The sequence below is a fragment of the Pan troglodytes genome, chromosome 7 (assembly GCF_028858775.2).
Source record: "Pan troglodytes isolate AG18354 chromosome 7, NHGRI_mPanTro3-v2.0_pri, whole genome shotgun sequence".
Taxonomy (NCBI): domain Eukaryota; kingdom Metazoa; phylum Chordata; class Mammalia; order Primates; family Hominidae; genus Pan; species Pan troglodytes.
Window position 1 is genome coordinate 133458498 of NC_072405.2, and position 13877 is coordinate 133472374.

Sequence of the window (13877 nt, forward strand, 5' to 3'; positions counted from 1 at the left end):
CATTGGCCAGGCTGGTCTCGAACTCCTGACCCCAAGTGATCCGCCCACCTCGGCCTCCCAAAGTGCTGGGATTACAGACATGAGCCCCCGGCACCCGGCATTTTATCTATTAAAAATAACAATGTTATAATTATCTTCGCGCCCACCTCGGCCTCCCAAAGTGCTGGGATTACAGACGTGAGCCCCCGGCACCCGGCATTTTATCTATTAAAAGTAACAATGTTATAACTATCTTCGCATGCAAACATAATAGTTCCCTTTGGGTAGATTCCCAGAATTGGTGTTATCGGGTCATAAAATGTGAATAATTGATTCCCCAAAAGGGTTGTCATATGGTTTGGATGTGTGTCCTCTCCAAATGTCGTGTTGAAATGTGATCCCTGATGTTGGAGGTGGGGCCTAGTGGGAGGTATTGGACCATGAGGGTGAATCATTCATAAATGGCTTAGTGCCATTGCCTTGGTTGTAAGCGAGTTCTCGCTCAGTTAGTTCACACGAGATCTAGTTGTTTAAAAGAGTGTGGCACCACCTGCCCTGTGCTCTCTTTCCTGCCCTCTTCCAGAGGCCCTCACCTCATCTGTCGCTCCTGCTCTCTTCACTTCCTGAAGCAGGTGCTGGAGCTCTGCTTGCACAGCCTGCAGAGCCATGAGTCAATTCAACCCTTTTCTTTATAAATTACCCAGTCTCAGGTATTTCTTTATAGCAAAAGAAAATCAAACTAATACAAGTATTAGTTTACCTGCCAATAGCACTACCGTGTTTTAAAAGCAAAAGAAACACAATAACAAAAAGACAAACAAGCCAATTAAAAAATGAGTAAAGGACTTGAATAGACATTTCTCCATAGGCAGTATACAAATGACCATCAAGCATATAAAAAGATGCTCAGCATCATTAGTCATTAGGGAAATGCAAACCAAAACCACAGTGAGATGCCACTTCATACCTACTAGGACAGCTATAATTTAACAATGTTATATACATGTTAATGAGGATGTGGGAAAATTGGGACCTTCATTTATTGCTGGTAGACATGTAAAATGGTGCAGTCACTATGAAAAAACAATTTGCCATTTCTTCAAAATTCCAAACATAGAATTACCGTGTAACCCAACCATTTCACTCCTGGGTATATACCCAAAAGAAGTGAAAACTGAGACTTAGACAGATACCCACGTGTGAATGTTCATAGCATCATTATTCCCAATAGCCAAAAGATGGAAACAATCTATTAACAGATTAATGGGTAAGCAAAGCGTGGTAAATACACGCAATGGAATGTTATCCAGCTGTCAAAAGCAATGAGGTCCTGCTGCATGCTAGCTACCACACGGGTGAACCTTGAGAACATCATGCTTAGTGAAATACACTAGATACAAAAGGACAGTTATTGTATGATTTCACTTAGGAAATATCTAGAATAGGTAAATTCATAGACACAGAAAATAAATTAGAGGTTACAGGGGCTAGGGAAAGTGGGACAGAGAGCTAGTCCTGAATGGATACAGAGTTTCTATTTGGGGTATTGAAAGGATTTGGGGAATAGATAGTATAACCCTGAATGGGATCATTGTATAACCCTGAATGGGATCATTGTATAACCCTGAATGGGATTAATACCTCTGAATTGTATACTTAAAAATGGTTAAAGTGGCAAATAACATCTATTTTACTATAATTAATACAGAAAGAAATGGATTATAGTTAATTTAGGTATGCATGCAAAACTAAATTTTTTATTTCTGGTAAAATCTTGTTACATAGCTAAAATGTTTTATACTAAGGAAATTGATTTTTCTCTTCTAAACAAACATGCCTGAAATCTAAATTTGGGAGATTATTGTTTCCTCTTGGATGGTCAGCATGAGTGATGGATTTTTATCAAGGGTCTCAAATTAGTTTTACTCAATAAACCTTTATTAAAGAGTAACCTTTCAGAGGGGAGCAAGTGAGGAGGCTGCGTCTGACTCCTGCTTTCACGGCCATTGCAGTACCTGGAGCTCCACTTGCACAGATGCGAGCCCAATGGACACTGGGTGACTCTACCCTTGCTGAGGAAAAAGAACTAAACACTGGCAAGGCAATTCCAAGAAGCTGAGAGGCAGAATGTCATCACATGCGTTCTTTGTGCAGATTTGCCAGGAGAAGCATAAGAAGCACCCAGATACTCCAGTCACCTTCTCAGAGTTTTCTAAGAAGGGCTTCAGAGAAATGGCAGGCCACGTCTGCTAAAGGGAAGGGAAAAGTTGAAGACATGGCAAAGGCAGATGAAGTTTCATCATGAAAGAAATGAAAACCTACATCCCTCCTAAAGGGGAAACAAAGAAGTTCGAGGATCCCAATGCATCTCACAAGAGGCCTCCTTTGGCCTTTTTCTTGTTCTGTTCTTAATATTGCCTTGAAATCAAAGGAGAACATTCAGCCTATCCATTGGTGATGCTGCAAAGAAACTGGGAGAGACGTGGAGCAACACCACTGGAGATAACAAACAGCCTTTTGACAAGAAGGCTGCAAAGCCAAAGGAAAAATGTAAAAAGGATATTGCTGCATACCAAGCTAAAGGAAAGCCTGATGCAGCAAAAATGAGAACCATCAAGGCTGAAAAAAGCAAGAAAAAGGAGGAGGATGAGGAAGATCAAGAAGACAATGAATAAGTTGGTTCTGGCACAGAATTTTCTTCTTGTCTATAGAGCATTTAACAGTCCTGTACACACTCACTTCTTTTAAAGAAAAAATTTGAAATGTAAGGCTCCGGAACATTTGTTTAAACTGTACAGTGTCTTTTTTTGTATAGTTAACACCCTATCGAATGTCTTTGGATAGTCTTGTCCTGGTGATATTTTCAATAGGATTAACTTCGCTTGGTACACTATGGGGATTATAAATTGGCATGGAAATTTAAAAGCAAGTTTTTGTTAATCCACAGCACAAATTAGTTATTTTGAATGGGGATAGTAGTTTTTCATCTTCAGTTTTCTCTAATGTAGCTTATACAAAATAAATGTTTTGTTAACTGAATACCACTCCATAATTGCAAAAAAAAAAAAAAAAGTTGCAACTGTTTTGTTGACATTCTGAGTGCTTCTAAGTAAGCACAATTTAAAAAAATTTACTGAACTTCAGCTAAGCACTAGCACTGCTGGGATATGCCATCGTTTTGGCTTTTAGGTTTATAGTCTAGTTGGGACTTAGAAGACATTTTGAAGGAAAAGTCACATCTACGTATAATTTGGAATGTATTTGTAAAAGTCTTTTTTAGACACTAGAGTCTCTTTTATGACCAGACATAAAGTCTTTTGGTTTAACAAAGACTCTCCACACAATTATCATTTCTCTGTATTTTGCTATCTGTCAGTTCTCTCTCTAGGTCCTCTACCCATGCTTTTGTGGTGGCATCAAAGCAGAATAAAAATACTTAAGAGCAGGCAGACGGTTACTGTATGCAGTAGGATATCCTCTTGCTAAGGAAAAACAGTGCTCTCTTAATGAAGATTGTAAGGATCAGGCCTTTGAGTATATGTGTGGTGTTTTAAGTTCTCAGAACTACCAGTGTCTGAGACATAACAAGTACTCAGGTACTGAACCATATTTTTCCACTTAAAATTAAGAGCTGGGCTGGGTGCAGTGGCTCACACCTGTAATCCCAGCACTTGGGACGGCAAAGGCGGGTGGATCAACTGAGGTCAGGGGTTCGAGACCAAACTGGCCAACATAGTGAAACCCTGTCTCTACTGAAAATACAAAAAAAAAAAAAAATGAGCTGGGCATGGTGATAGGTGCCTGTAATCCCAGCTAATTGGGAGGCTGAGACAAGATAATCACTTGAACCCGGGAGGCAGAGGTTGCAGTGAGCCAAGATCGCGCCACTGCACTCCAGCCTGGGCCACAGAGTGAGACTCCGTCTCACCAAAAAAAAAAAAAAAAATTAAGAGCTACAGAGAATTTGAAATATTTTTTAAAGCTCAGTCTTTGCAAGATTTTATTTCTGACTTCATTATTAACTCAAATTTAAATGATCAATAATAAGTGAAATAATGGAACTCCAGAATTGGAAAGTTCTTATAAACCACTGTAATCTAATATTCTGCTGATAAAGCCTTCTTTTGCTATTTTGAGATAGGAGATCTTATTATCAAAGGATGAATCTACAACTCAATATTTAAAATTAAAAAAATTTAAAAATTAAAGAAGTTAAACATAGTCTTATTGAACAAAACAAATCGATGGTCTTATATACGGTTTTGAGAACAATCTGTGGGTTGTTCTACTGATTACAGAGTGCAAGTGAGTCAAAGTCAGCCTTAGAGTTAGTTGAATATATTCTACTTTGGACTAGCTGACTTTCAAAGAATGCCACTGTTACTGATTGGTTGGTTTTCAAGTCAAGTTTACTGAAACAAGTTGTCAATGATCAATTAGATATAAAACCAGTCCTGGTGGCTATTTCCTGGTTATTCCTTATTACCATGCTTATAGAACAATCAGTCTTTTCCTCAGAATGAGGACATTTTTATTGTCATTATAATGTTTAAGGGATTAGGGATACAGTATATACACATTTGTTTTTATATATTGCTGATGTAATTTTGAACATTTTCCTTAAGTTTTCTAATTTTGATTACATGTGAATTTTAGTAGATTTGAGGAGATTGGCATGCTAATGTTGATTACATTTAATGAAGGGTTAAATAGGGGCCCTTTTTAAAAAGATCATTTCGTTAATCAGGTGATGAACAAAGCAGGAGTCAGGAGCCAGAATGCCATCAGGAGTACTTTGGGAAGTTGTGATTGTTTTAATTAACACTTTTTCATTGACTACTGTAAGGAAATTCGCAAAATTTCTGTAAACATACTATGTTAACATGATAGAATTTTAAAATCGATTGTCATACAATAGAAAGAGTTATTTTTTTATTATTCATGGACATATTGAGAACATAAAGATTGGATACATTTAAGAATTGCAAAGAGTTTTGATAACATAGAAAGATATTTAAAGATATGTTTTCTTTTTTTTCCTTCATAGTCAATTGGTGTCAACACTGGTTTGAATATTTTCCTAATCCTCCTATCAATATTCTTAGCATGATAGAAAATGTTTTGGCATTTCATGACAAGGAACTGCTGCAACACTTCATAGATCATGATATAACCTCCCAGGTAAGAAGCATAAGGTTTTTAGAATAACATGCCTTATTTTGTAAGCTAACATTGGTTCTGGTATAAACAGTCTTTTCTTGAAGGAGTATAATAAAAAGCATACTACATGTTGTATTTTTAACAGTATTCCATTCTTTTTCTTCATTAAACTGCCTTCCTGAAAGTCTGTAAAGAAGGGTCCAAATTAAGGTAGTTATTTTCATAATTATGTATTTAATATGATTTTCATAGCTTAAATCGAAGGTAAGGGAATATTACCAATGACTCCCTTTTTACTTTTCCCTAGAAAAATAATAAATTTTTCCTTATCTGTTTTAGCTATATGCATGGCCTCTTCTTGAAACTGTGTTCTCAGAAGTGCTGACAAGAGAGGAGTGGCTGAAATTGTTTGATAATATCTTTTCCAACCATCCTTCCTTCCTTCTGATGACTGTTGTAGCCTACAACATATGTTCTAGAACGCCTCTGCTCAGCTGTAATCTTAAAGATGACTTTGAGGTAACGGTCCTTGTTCTTAAGAGAAGATTCTCAAGTATCAGTTATTTCTCTCTTTTTTTTTTTTTTTTTTAATTTTTTGAGACAGAGTCTCGCTATGTTGCCCAGGCTGGAGTGCAATGGCGTGATCTCGGCTCACTGCAACCTCCGCTTCCTGAGATCAAGCGATTCTCCTGCCTCAGCCTCCTGAGTAGCTGGGATTACAGGTGCGCACCATCATGCCCAGCTAATTTTTGTATTTTTAGTAGAGATGGGGTTTCACCATGCTGTCAGGCTGGTCTCAAACTCCTGACCTCGTGATCCACCCACCTCGGCCTCCCAAAGTGCTGGGATTATAGGCGTGAGCCACAGTGCCAGGCCATATCAGTTATTTCAATTGAAAAATCCATTTATTTATTGAGTCCCTGTTATATGTCAGACACTGGTGCTAGGTAGTAGGAATATAAAGGATAACAAGTTAGACCACATCCCTGCCTGTGTACAGTTTATAGACAATAAAGTAGGCAATTATAGCAGGCTAGTAGTCTTATAATCATAGCTTAAGAAAAGAATCATGATAATATTGGGGTTTGTGCTTTTTGCATTTTTTTTTTTTTTTTTTTTTTTTTTTTGGAGACAGAGTCTCGCTCTGTTGCCCAGGCTGGAGTGCAATGGCGCAATCCCGGCTCACTGCAACCTCTGCCTCCTGGGTTCAAGAGATTCTCCTGCCTCAGCCTCCCGAGTAGCTGGGATTACAGGTGCCCGCCACCACGCCCAGCTAAGTTTTTTGTATTTTTAATAGAGACAGGATTTCACTAGGTTACCCAGGCTGGTCTCGAACCCCTGACCTCAGATGATCCACCTGCCTCGGCCTCCCAAAGTGCTGGGATTACAGGCATGAGCCACCACGCCCGGCTGCTTTTTGCTTTTATAAAGGATGTTTAACAGGTAGAGAGTTGTTATTCTGTGCATAATCTTATCATGACCCATCTGGTCTTAGAGGGTCTGAATGCTTATTACACATGCAAAAGGTAACTATGAGAGTTTTGAGACTTGGCAGGAAAGTGTCTGAAAGAAAGCATTAAGATCATTATAAAAAGTAGACGCTCTTTTGGTAGACGAGATGAATTAGTTGGGTTCTTGTGTGTGTGTGTGTGTGTTACTTATTTAGTGGTTACTGTCCAATTACACTTTATTTTTACTTCATAATCCCGTGATACATTAATTTGGATCTTCCAGCAAAACAAGATAATGTGGAAACTTTTTAGATATTTTTAAAGAAGCAAGCTAATTTATTTTCAAAGGCTAATTTATAATTTATTTTGGATTTTGAAGAAAAAAAAATCCAAGCAGAGTTTGTTCCATTGTTGAAGCATTCTTTTTCTATTGTAAGAAAAGCCTTCATTTTTTAATTTTATGTCAGAATTTCTTATGATTGTGAAACTCTTACATTTTTTAAATAAATTGTCTTCGTTGTAAAACTTGAGTAAAGAAAAGCTTTAATGAATTTGCAAAAAAATATATATTCTTAAAGATAGATATACTTTTTTTAAATTCTTGTTTTAATTCTACCTCATAATTGCTTTGTCAGGTAAATCTCGATTTAAACACCAAGTTTTCTTACAGTTTTTTTTTCACCATCGGAATAACCTGGATATAAATGTTGTGATTAGACAAGTTTATCATCTCATGGAGACCACGCCTACTGACATTCATCCAGACAGCATGCTTAATGTTTTTGTTGCACTGACAAAAGGGCAGTATCCAGTATTTAATCAATATCCAAAGTTTATTGTGGACTATCAAACACAGGAACGAGAAAGAATAAGGAATGATGAACTGGATTACTTAAGAGAGAGGTAATTATGGAATAGTTTTTCTTTTTCTGATATTATGTTATAAACATAATAAGAAAATTTTAATGAAAAATACATTTGGCTGAGTGTGGTGGCTCACGCCTGTAGTCCCAGCACTTTGGGAGGCCAAGGCAGGCGGATCGCAAGGTCAGGAGTTCGAGACCAGCCTGGCCAACGTGGTGAAACCCCGTCTCTACTAAAAATACAAAAAATTAGCCAGGCATGGTGGCACGCGCCTGTAGTCCTAGCTACTCAGGAAGCTGAGGCAGGAGAATCACTTGAACCCAGGAGGAGGAGGTTGCAGTGAGCGGAGATCACGCCATTGCACTCCAGCCTGGGCGACAGAGTGAGACTTCATCTCAAAAAAAAAAAAATGCATTTAAATTATGAGTATTTGTGTAAAATCAGAGTTTGAAGGCTAGAAATATTAAAGATAGTTAATTCTTGCATATGGAAATAAAATAGATTATACATTAATCGGTATACATTTTGTGTTTTGATGATTCTTAGCTTTCTTCTTTGTGTTTTCATAATAATATTACCTACTTAAGGCAGACAGTTGAAGATATGCAAGCTAAAGTCGACCAGCAAAGAGTTGAAGATGAAGCTTGGTACCAGAAACAGGAGCTGCTTCGTAAAGCTGAAGAAACAAGAAGAGAAATGCTCTTACAAGAGGAGGAGAAAATGATACAACAAAGACAGAGGTATGTGTTATCACTTTAAAAAAAAAATCTGGACATATAAATTAGTTGAATAATTTTTATGCTCTTTCATTTTTTCATTTTAGAAACAACATTATATATAGGATTACCCAGCTGTAGCATTTCTATAAAGCAACTATTAAGTTAATAAAAAGAATCTTTATATACCACTTTTCAAAAAAAATTGCTATGTAGTAAAATGTAATTCTAAAGCTATGCTGAATATAATACAGCTTTGCACGGATTAATGTTCCTTGAAGGACATTATTTAGAAACATTATTCTATAGTGGGCAGAAATGCTTTGTAATAGAATGCTAGGTACATCACCTTTAGTGGAGTATAATTTTTTTAATTGTGTTTTAAACATATCTGTGTGACCTGACAGTTGTAACATAGAATGATTATGTCATTACCCATTTAACACTTCGGAGGACAGGGGAATGAGTATTAAATGCGTATTCAAAAGTATGTTAGCTGGGTGTGGTGCCACATACCTATAGTCCCAGCTACTAGGTAGGATCACTTGAGCCCAGGAGGTCAACATAGTGAGACCCTGTCTCTTAAAAAATAAAAAGAAAAAACTTAAAAATAAATACATAAAAGTATGTTAATAAGGTAAAATGTGTAAATTGGGATAAACATTGAGACTAAGCCCAATAGTTGGGAAACTCACTTCTGTGTTTATTGATTCTTATTCTTAGATGGAACTTTATGTAACAGATTTATAGTGTGGGTTAAAAGGAATTACTGAACTGAGCCAGTGAGCTTTCTACTAAAATTCTCAAAGCATAAGTATACATCATCTTTGGTAACGGTGGAGCAGTTCTGGCATTCTTCTTTCAAATAAAGGATATCAATTGTATTGAAATGATCAGCATGGCAGACCTGTTATGAAAAAACTAAATCATATTAGGAATTGCTGTATTTGTTCCACTTGATGTATTTTGTATTTAAGGCTAGCTGCTGTGAAAAGAGAGCTGAAAGTAAAGGAAATGCACTTACAAGATGCTGCAAGAAGGCGTTTTCTGAAGCTTCAGCAAGATCAACAGGAAATGGAACTAAGAAGACTGGATGATGAAATTGGGAGAAAGGTTTATTATTCTTAACTTAGTTCTCATACATCATCTCCATTTACTCTCACTTAAATGTAATGAACACCTTCAAATTAAATAATATTCTTAGAGTCCACCATGAATACTAAATAGCCACTTTAATTTTATTTACTTTTCCCCTCAGCTTTCTCATTCTCTTTTGTATTTCATAAATGGCTAAATATTTAAGAAATGCCAGGAAAATTAGTCAAGTGTCCTTGGTGACTATTTCTCTAAAACTAGAAATATCAGTATCAGTTAGCCATTAAGTTTTTTTTTGTTTTTTTTTTGTTTTTTTTTTGAGACAGAGTCTCGCTCTGTTGCTCAGGCTGGAGTGCAGTGGCGTGACCTCAGCTCAGTGCAACCTCCGCCTCCCGGGTTCAAGTGATTCTCCTGCCTCAGCCTCCCAAGTAGCTGGGATTACAAGTGCACGCCACCACACCCAGCTAATTTTTGTATTTTTCTTAGAGACGGGATTTCATCATGTTGGCTAGGCTGATCTCAAACTCATGACCTCAGGTGATCTGCCCACCTTGGCCTCCCAAAGTGCTGGGGTTACAGGCGTGAGCCACCAAGCCCGGCAGTTAATTTTTAATTAGGGGACATATTCTTTTTTCATATAAAAATTATCTGTGGCCAGAATAAAAATAATTTCCAGTACAAAACATACAGAATTCAAAATTGACCTTCTCCATTAGTTCTCATATCATCCCCAGAGAAACACTATTAAAAAATGGTTAATTGGCTGGGTGCGGTGGCTCATGCCCGTAATCCCAGCACTTTGGGAGGCTGAGGCGGGCAGATCACCTGAGGTCAGGAGTTCGGAACCAGCCTGGCCAACATGGTGAAACGCTGTCTCTACTAAAAATACAAGAGTTAGCTGGGCATGGTGGCAGGCGCTTGTAATCCAAGCTACGCAGGAGGCTGAGGCAGGAGAATTGCTTGACCCTGGGAGGTGGATGCTGCAGTGAGCCGAGATCATGCCACTGCACTCCAGCCTGAGCGACAGAGTGAGACTCAGTCTCAAAAAACAAAAAAAAAAAGGTTAATTACATAGACTTTAAGGTATGTTCTATAGATAGAGGAGTAATTATGGTCATGTTTTCCTATATTTATACAAAAATGGGATTATTCTTATTATACATTGTTTTTGTAACCTGCTTTTTAAAATTACATATGCTGAATATCTTTTCATATTTGTTATATGTGTATCTATTTCTCTTTTTGTGGTTGTATAATATTCCATTGAATTAATAGCTTATTTAATCCTTTGCTATTGGACATTTCAGTTATTTGCAGTGTTTTGCAAATAACAAAACCATGCTACATTGTAAAAGTCTTTGAGTACTTGCACACATACTTTTGTTGAGTAACTTCTAAATTATGCCAAATTGTTCTCTAAAAATGAAACAGTTTCAGCTCTTTTAAGTCTGTAAGAGTACCCACTCCCTAGTATAGTCAATTGTACTGCATCAGTCTTAATATTTGCCAAGCAGATAGATGACAAATCGTCTATTTTAATTTGCCTTTTTTTATTGTTAGTGAGGTTAAGTATCTTTTCTGTTACTTATCTTCCATTTGTAGAATTACACATTACATATTTGTATCATTTGTCCATCTTTTTGTCAAGTTAGACTTAATTTTCTGTCAGGTTAGCTTACTTATTTCCAAAAGGCAAGTCAATTGTCCCAACACCATTTGTTGACTATTATCCAAGTCATTTGCCAACTGATGGTTTTTACATATTAAATTCTCTTACATATTTGATCTCCTTCCTCACTTTTTCTATTCCTAAGCCAGTACCACACTGTTTGAATGACAGTAGCTTTGAAGTGTTTTACTAACTAGGCCTAGTTCTCACTCATTAGTCTTCCTTTTCAGAGTTTTCCTCAGTATTCTCAAATGTTTATCATTCCAAGTAGACTTTAAGAATTGTTTCACTTTTGGAATTCTCACCTCTCCTAATCCTATTGGAATTTTTATTAGGATTGCACTGACTTTATGCACTAATTTAGAGTTTCAAGCCTAGTTTTGATAAAATACTAAGTATTTTTTAAGTCTTTTTTTTTTTTTTTTTTTGAGACAGGGTCTCATTCTGTCACCTGGGCTGGAGTACAGTGGTGCGATCCCGGCTCACTGCAACCTCCACCTCCCGGATTCAAGCAATTCTCATGCCTCAGCCTCCTGAGCAGATGGGATTACAGGTGCCTGCCACAACACCCATCTAATTTTTGTATTTTTAGTAGAGACAGGGTTTCACCATGTTGGTCAGGCTGATCTTCAACTCCTGACTTCAAGTGATCTGCCCACCTCGGCCTCCCAAAGTGCTGGGATTACAGGCACCTGGCCTAAGTCTTTCAAAGTATTTTTAATTCAATAGTATTAGAAATCTGTCATCTCTTTATAGCATGATACTTCTTGTTTTGTTTAAAGCTTGTTAATTTTAAATTGGTTTTCAAAATCCAAGATTTCTTTTAATTTTCTCGTCTAGTGAATGAGATTGATATTTCATTACTGTAGAAAAGTGTATGTTCTTCCCGCAAAGTAAGCTCAGAACTCTGATGTCTTTATTCCAAACCCCTTTGAAACAGGAGGAGGCATTTTTTGGTCCAAGAATTCTATAAACTCCTTTCAGCAACATGATCTGGCCTCCGCCTACCCTTCCAGCCTCCTGTCCTCCCAGCTACCTGTTCTGATGTTGTGCTCTGACCCTGCCAAACTGCAAAAGCTCTTCTCATGGTTCAGACTCTAGCAGGAAAGGCTGCTTGAATCTGAAGTGACAAGTACATGTGACTGTGAACATCTGTTAGCAGCAAGCAAAGCTGATTGGTTTTTGCTGTGGCACATAGCTGTTTGTATCTCTGAAAATTCATAAGTAAAAGAGCTCTGTAATTGAAATTCCTAAAAAGCGTGATTTGCTAGGCCACACCTCTCCTCCACTTCCTGGCATTATTACTGTTCTTGCTTCACACAATCAAGCTTCCCCCAACCTTTGAGCTAGCTCCTTTCCCAATAACCTCTTTAAATTGAACTGGTCCTGGTCCATGTTTCTCTTTTAGTCTTTGGATATATATATATGTTTGCACATCCAACTGTATTCTCATTTAGTGTTTCTCCTATTTTAGGTATTCGATAGCATGTCTTTTACCATAATGACAATATCTAACATTTCACCTTATATCTAAGATCATTTCTAAGAGTCTCTAGAGAGTGCTATATCCCATATCCAAAGCCTCTAGTATATAGGAATAAAAAGCCTCCAACTAATCAAATTTTGGAAATAGGTGAACTCTAAATTAATTCACTTGGAGCAGAACACATACAGGTTGAACCGTCTGCAAGAAATTTAAACCTAGAATTGTTAATTGTCAAACCATACTTATAAAAGTAGAGAAGTTTAGTCAAAAAGAGCATTAAATAAATGTTATATTTTTATCTACCCCAGATTTAAATTGCTCAAGTTTTTCTAACTCATGATATTGGTTACTGTAATACTGTAAGAACTGCTGTCTGTTCTTCCAGTCTGAGTAGATGGGCATATGGTACTGTGCTTTTTATTTTTAAATTAAACTTAACTTTAACTGAGAGATTATTCCTAGATTCTGCCGTGAATATTAATCTTTGTCTGTTACTCTGGTTTCAAAAACCCAATTGCTGTTATTTTAAATACTGTTAGTAGGTCGTTCAGATTTCAGGATTACTAAATATGTTAAAAATTATTTTGTAAATTCTTTTTGGTATTTACAGTTTGTTGTTTGGCCATAGGTATATATGAGAGATCGAGAAATTGCTGCCACAGCCAGAGACCTAGAAATGAGACAGCTGGAACTCGAATCACAAAAGAGACTTTATGAGAAGGTATAATTCAGTTATTTCCAACATAAGAAAAGCAGGTTTTGGCCAGGCTCAGTGGCTCAAACCTGTAATCCCAGCACTTTGGGAGGATGAGGTGGAAGGAGGATCACTTGAGCTAAGGAATTCCAGACCAGACCTGGGCAATATAGTGAGACCCCATCTCTACTGAAAGTTTAAAATTTAGCTGGTTATGCTTACCTGTAGTCCCAACTACTCAGGAGGCTGAGGCAGGAAGATCACTTGAGCCCTGGAGTTCGAGGCTGCAGTGAACCATAATCACATCACTGTACTCCAGCCTGGGCAAACAGAGCGAGACCCTATCTCCAAAAAAAAAAAAAGAAGGAAAAAGAAAAGCAGGGTTTGTATAAACCCATTTTAGACTGTATTTATTCATGGTTTTCTAGTGTTCATTTTATTCACTTTTTAAGCAGAATATAGTGCCATGCAGGATTGTAAGGTAGCCAAAATGTCTGAATGTACAGTTTGTTGTAATTATTTAATTCATGTTTCTGTTAGCAGCTTAGTCTAGTGTCTGAAGCACCAGATGTAGGCCCCAGATTTTGCCTCAGGATTTTTTACCAACTTACTAAATTTTCCTGTAATTACGTAATAGTGACTACAAAATTACCTCAATACCTCACAAGGATCCTGAAAGGTAAATCAGTCAGGAGCTGTAAAGTACTTTCTTTCTTTATTTGTATTTTTATGTGTTTATTTTTGAGACAGTCTTACTCAGTTG

The 13877-nt window shown here is 37.1% G+C and overlaps 1 protein-coding gene across 24 annotated transcripts in view; it reads left to right on the forward strand.

Annotated features, from left to right (window-relative positions):
- The window catches only part of TBC1D31 (TBC1 domain family member 31), a 93221-nt gene that overhangs the window by 49076 nt on the left and 30268 nt on the right, over window positions 1–13877 (forward strand). For 16 of the 24 annotated variants that reach the window (XR_010159323.1, XR_002937747.3, XR_010159322.1 and 13 more), the window contains 6 exons: window positions 5027–5160; window positions 5479–5658; window positions 7261–7493; window positions 8042–8194; window positions 9148–9283; window positions 13049–13141. Coding sequence is in view for 21 of the 24 variants with exons in the window: in XM_009455853.5 (XP_009454128.1) it covers window positions 5027–5160; window positions 5479–5658; window positions 7261–7493; window positions 8042–8194; window positions 9148–9283; window positions 13049–13141 (929 nt within the window). In the remaining 3 variants the exon portion in view is untranslated. The remainder of the gene's footprint in view (window positions 1–5026; window positions 5161–5478; window positions 5659–7260; window positions 7494–8041; window positions 8195–9147; window positions 9284–13048; window positions 13142–13877) is intronic. The other 8 variants (XM_009455855.5, XM_003311913.6, XM_063816544.1 and 5 more) reach the window with 2 other exon arrangements.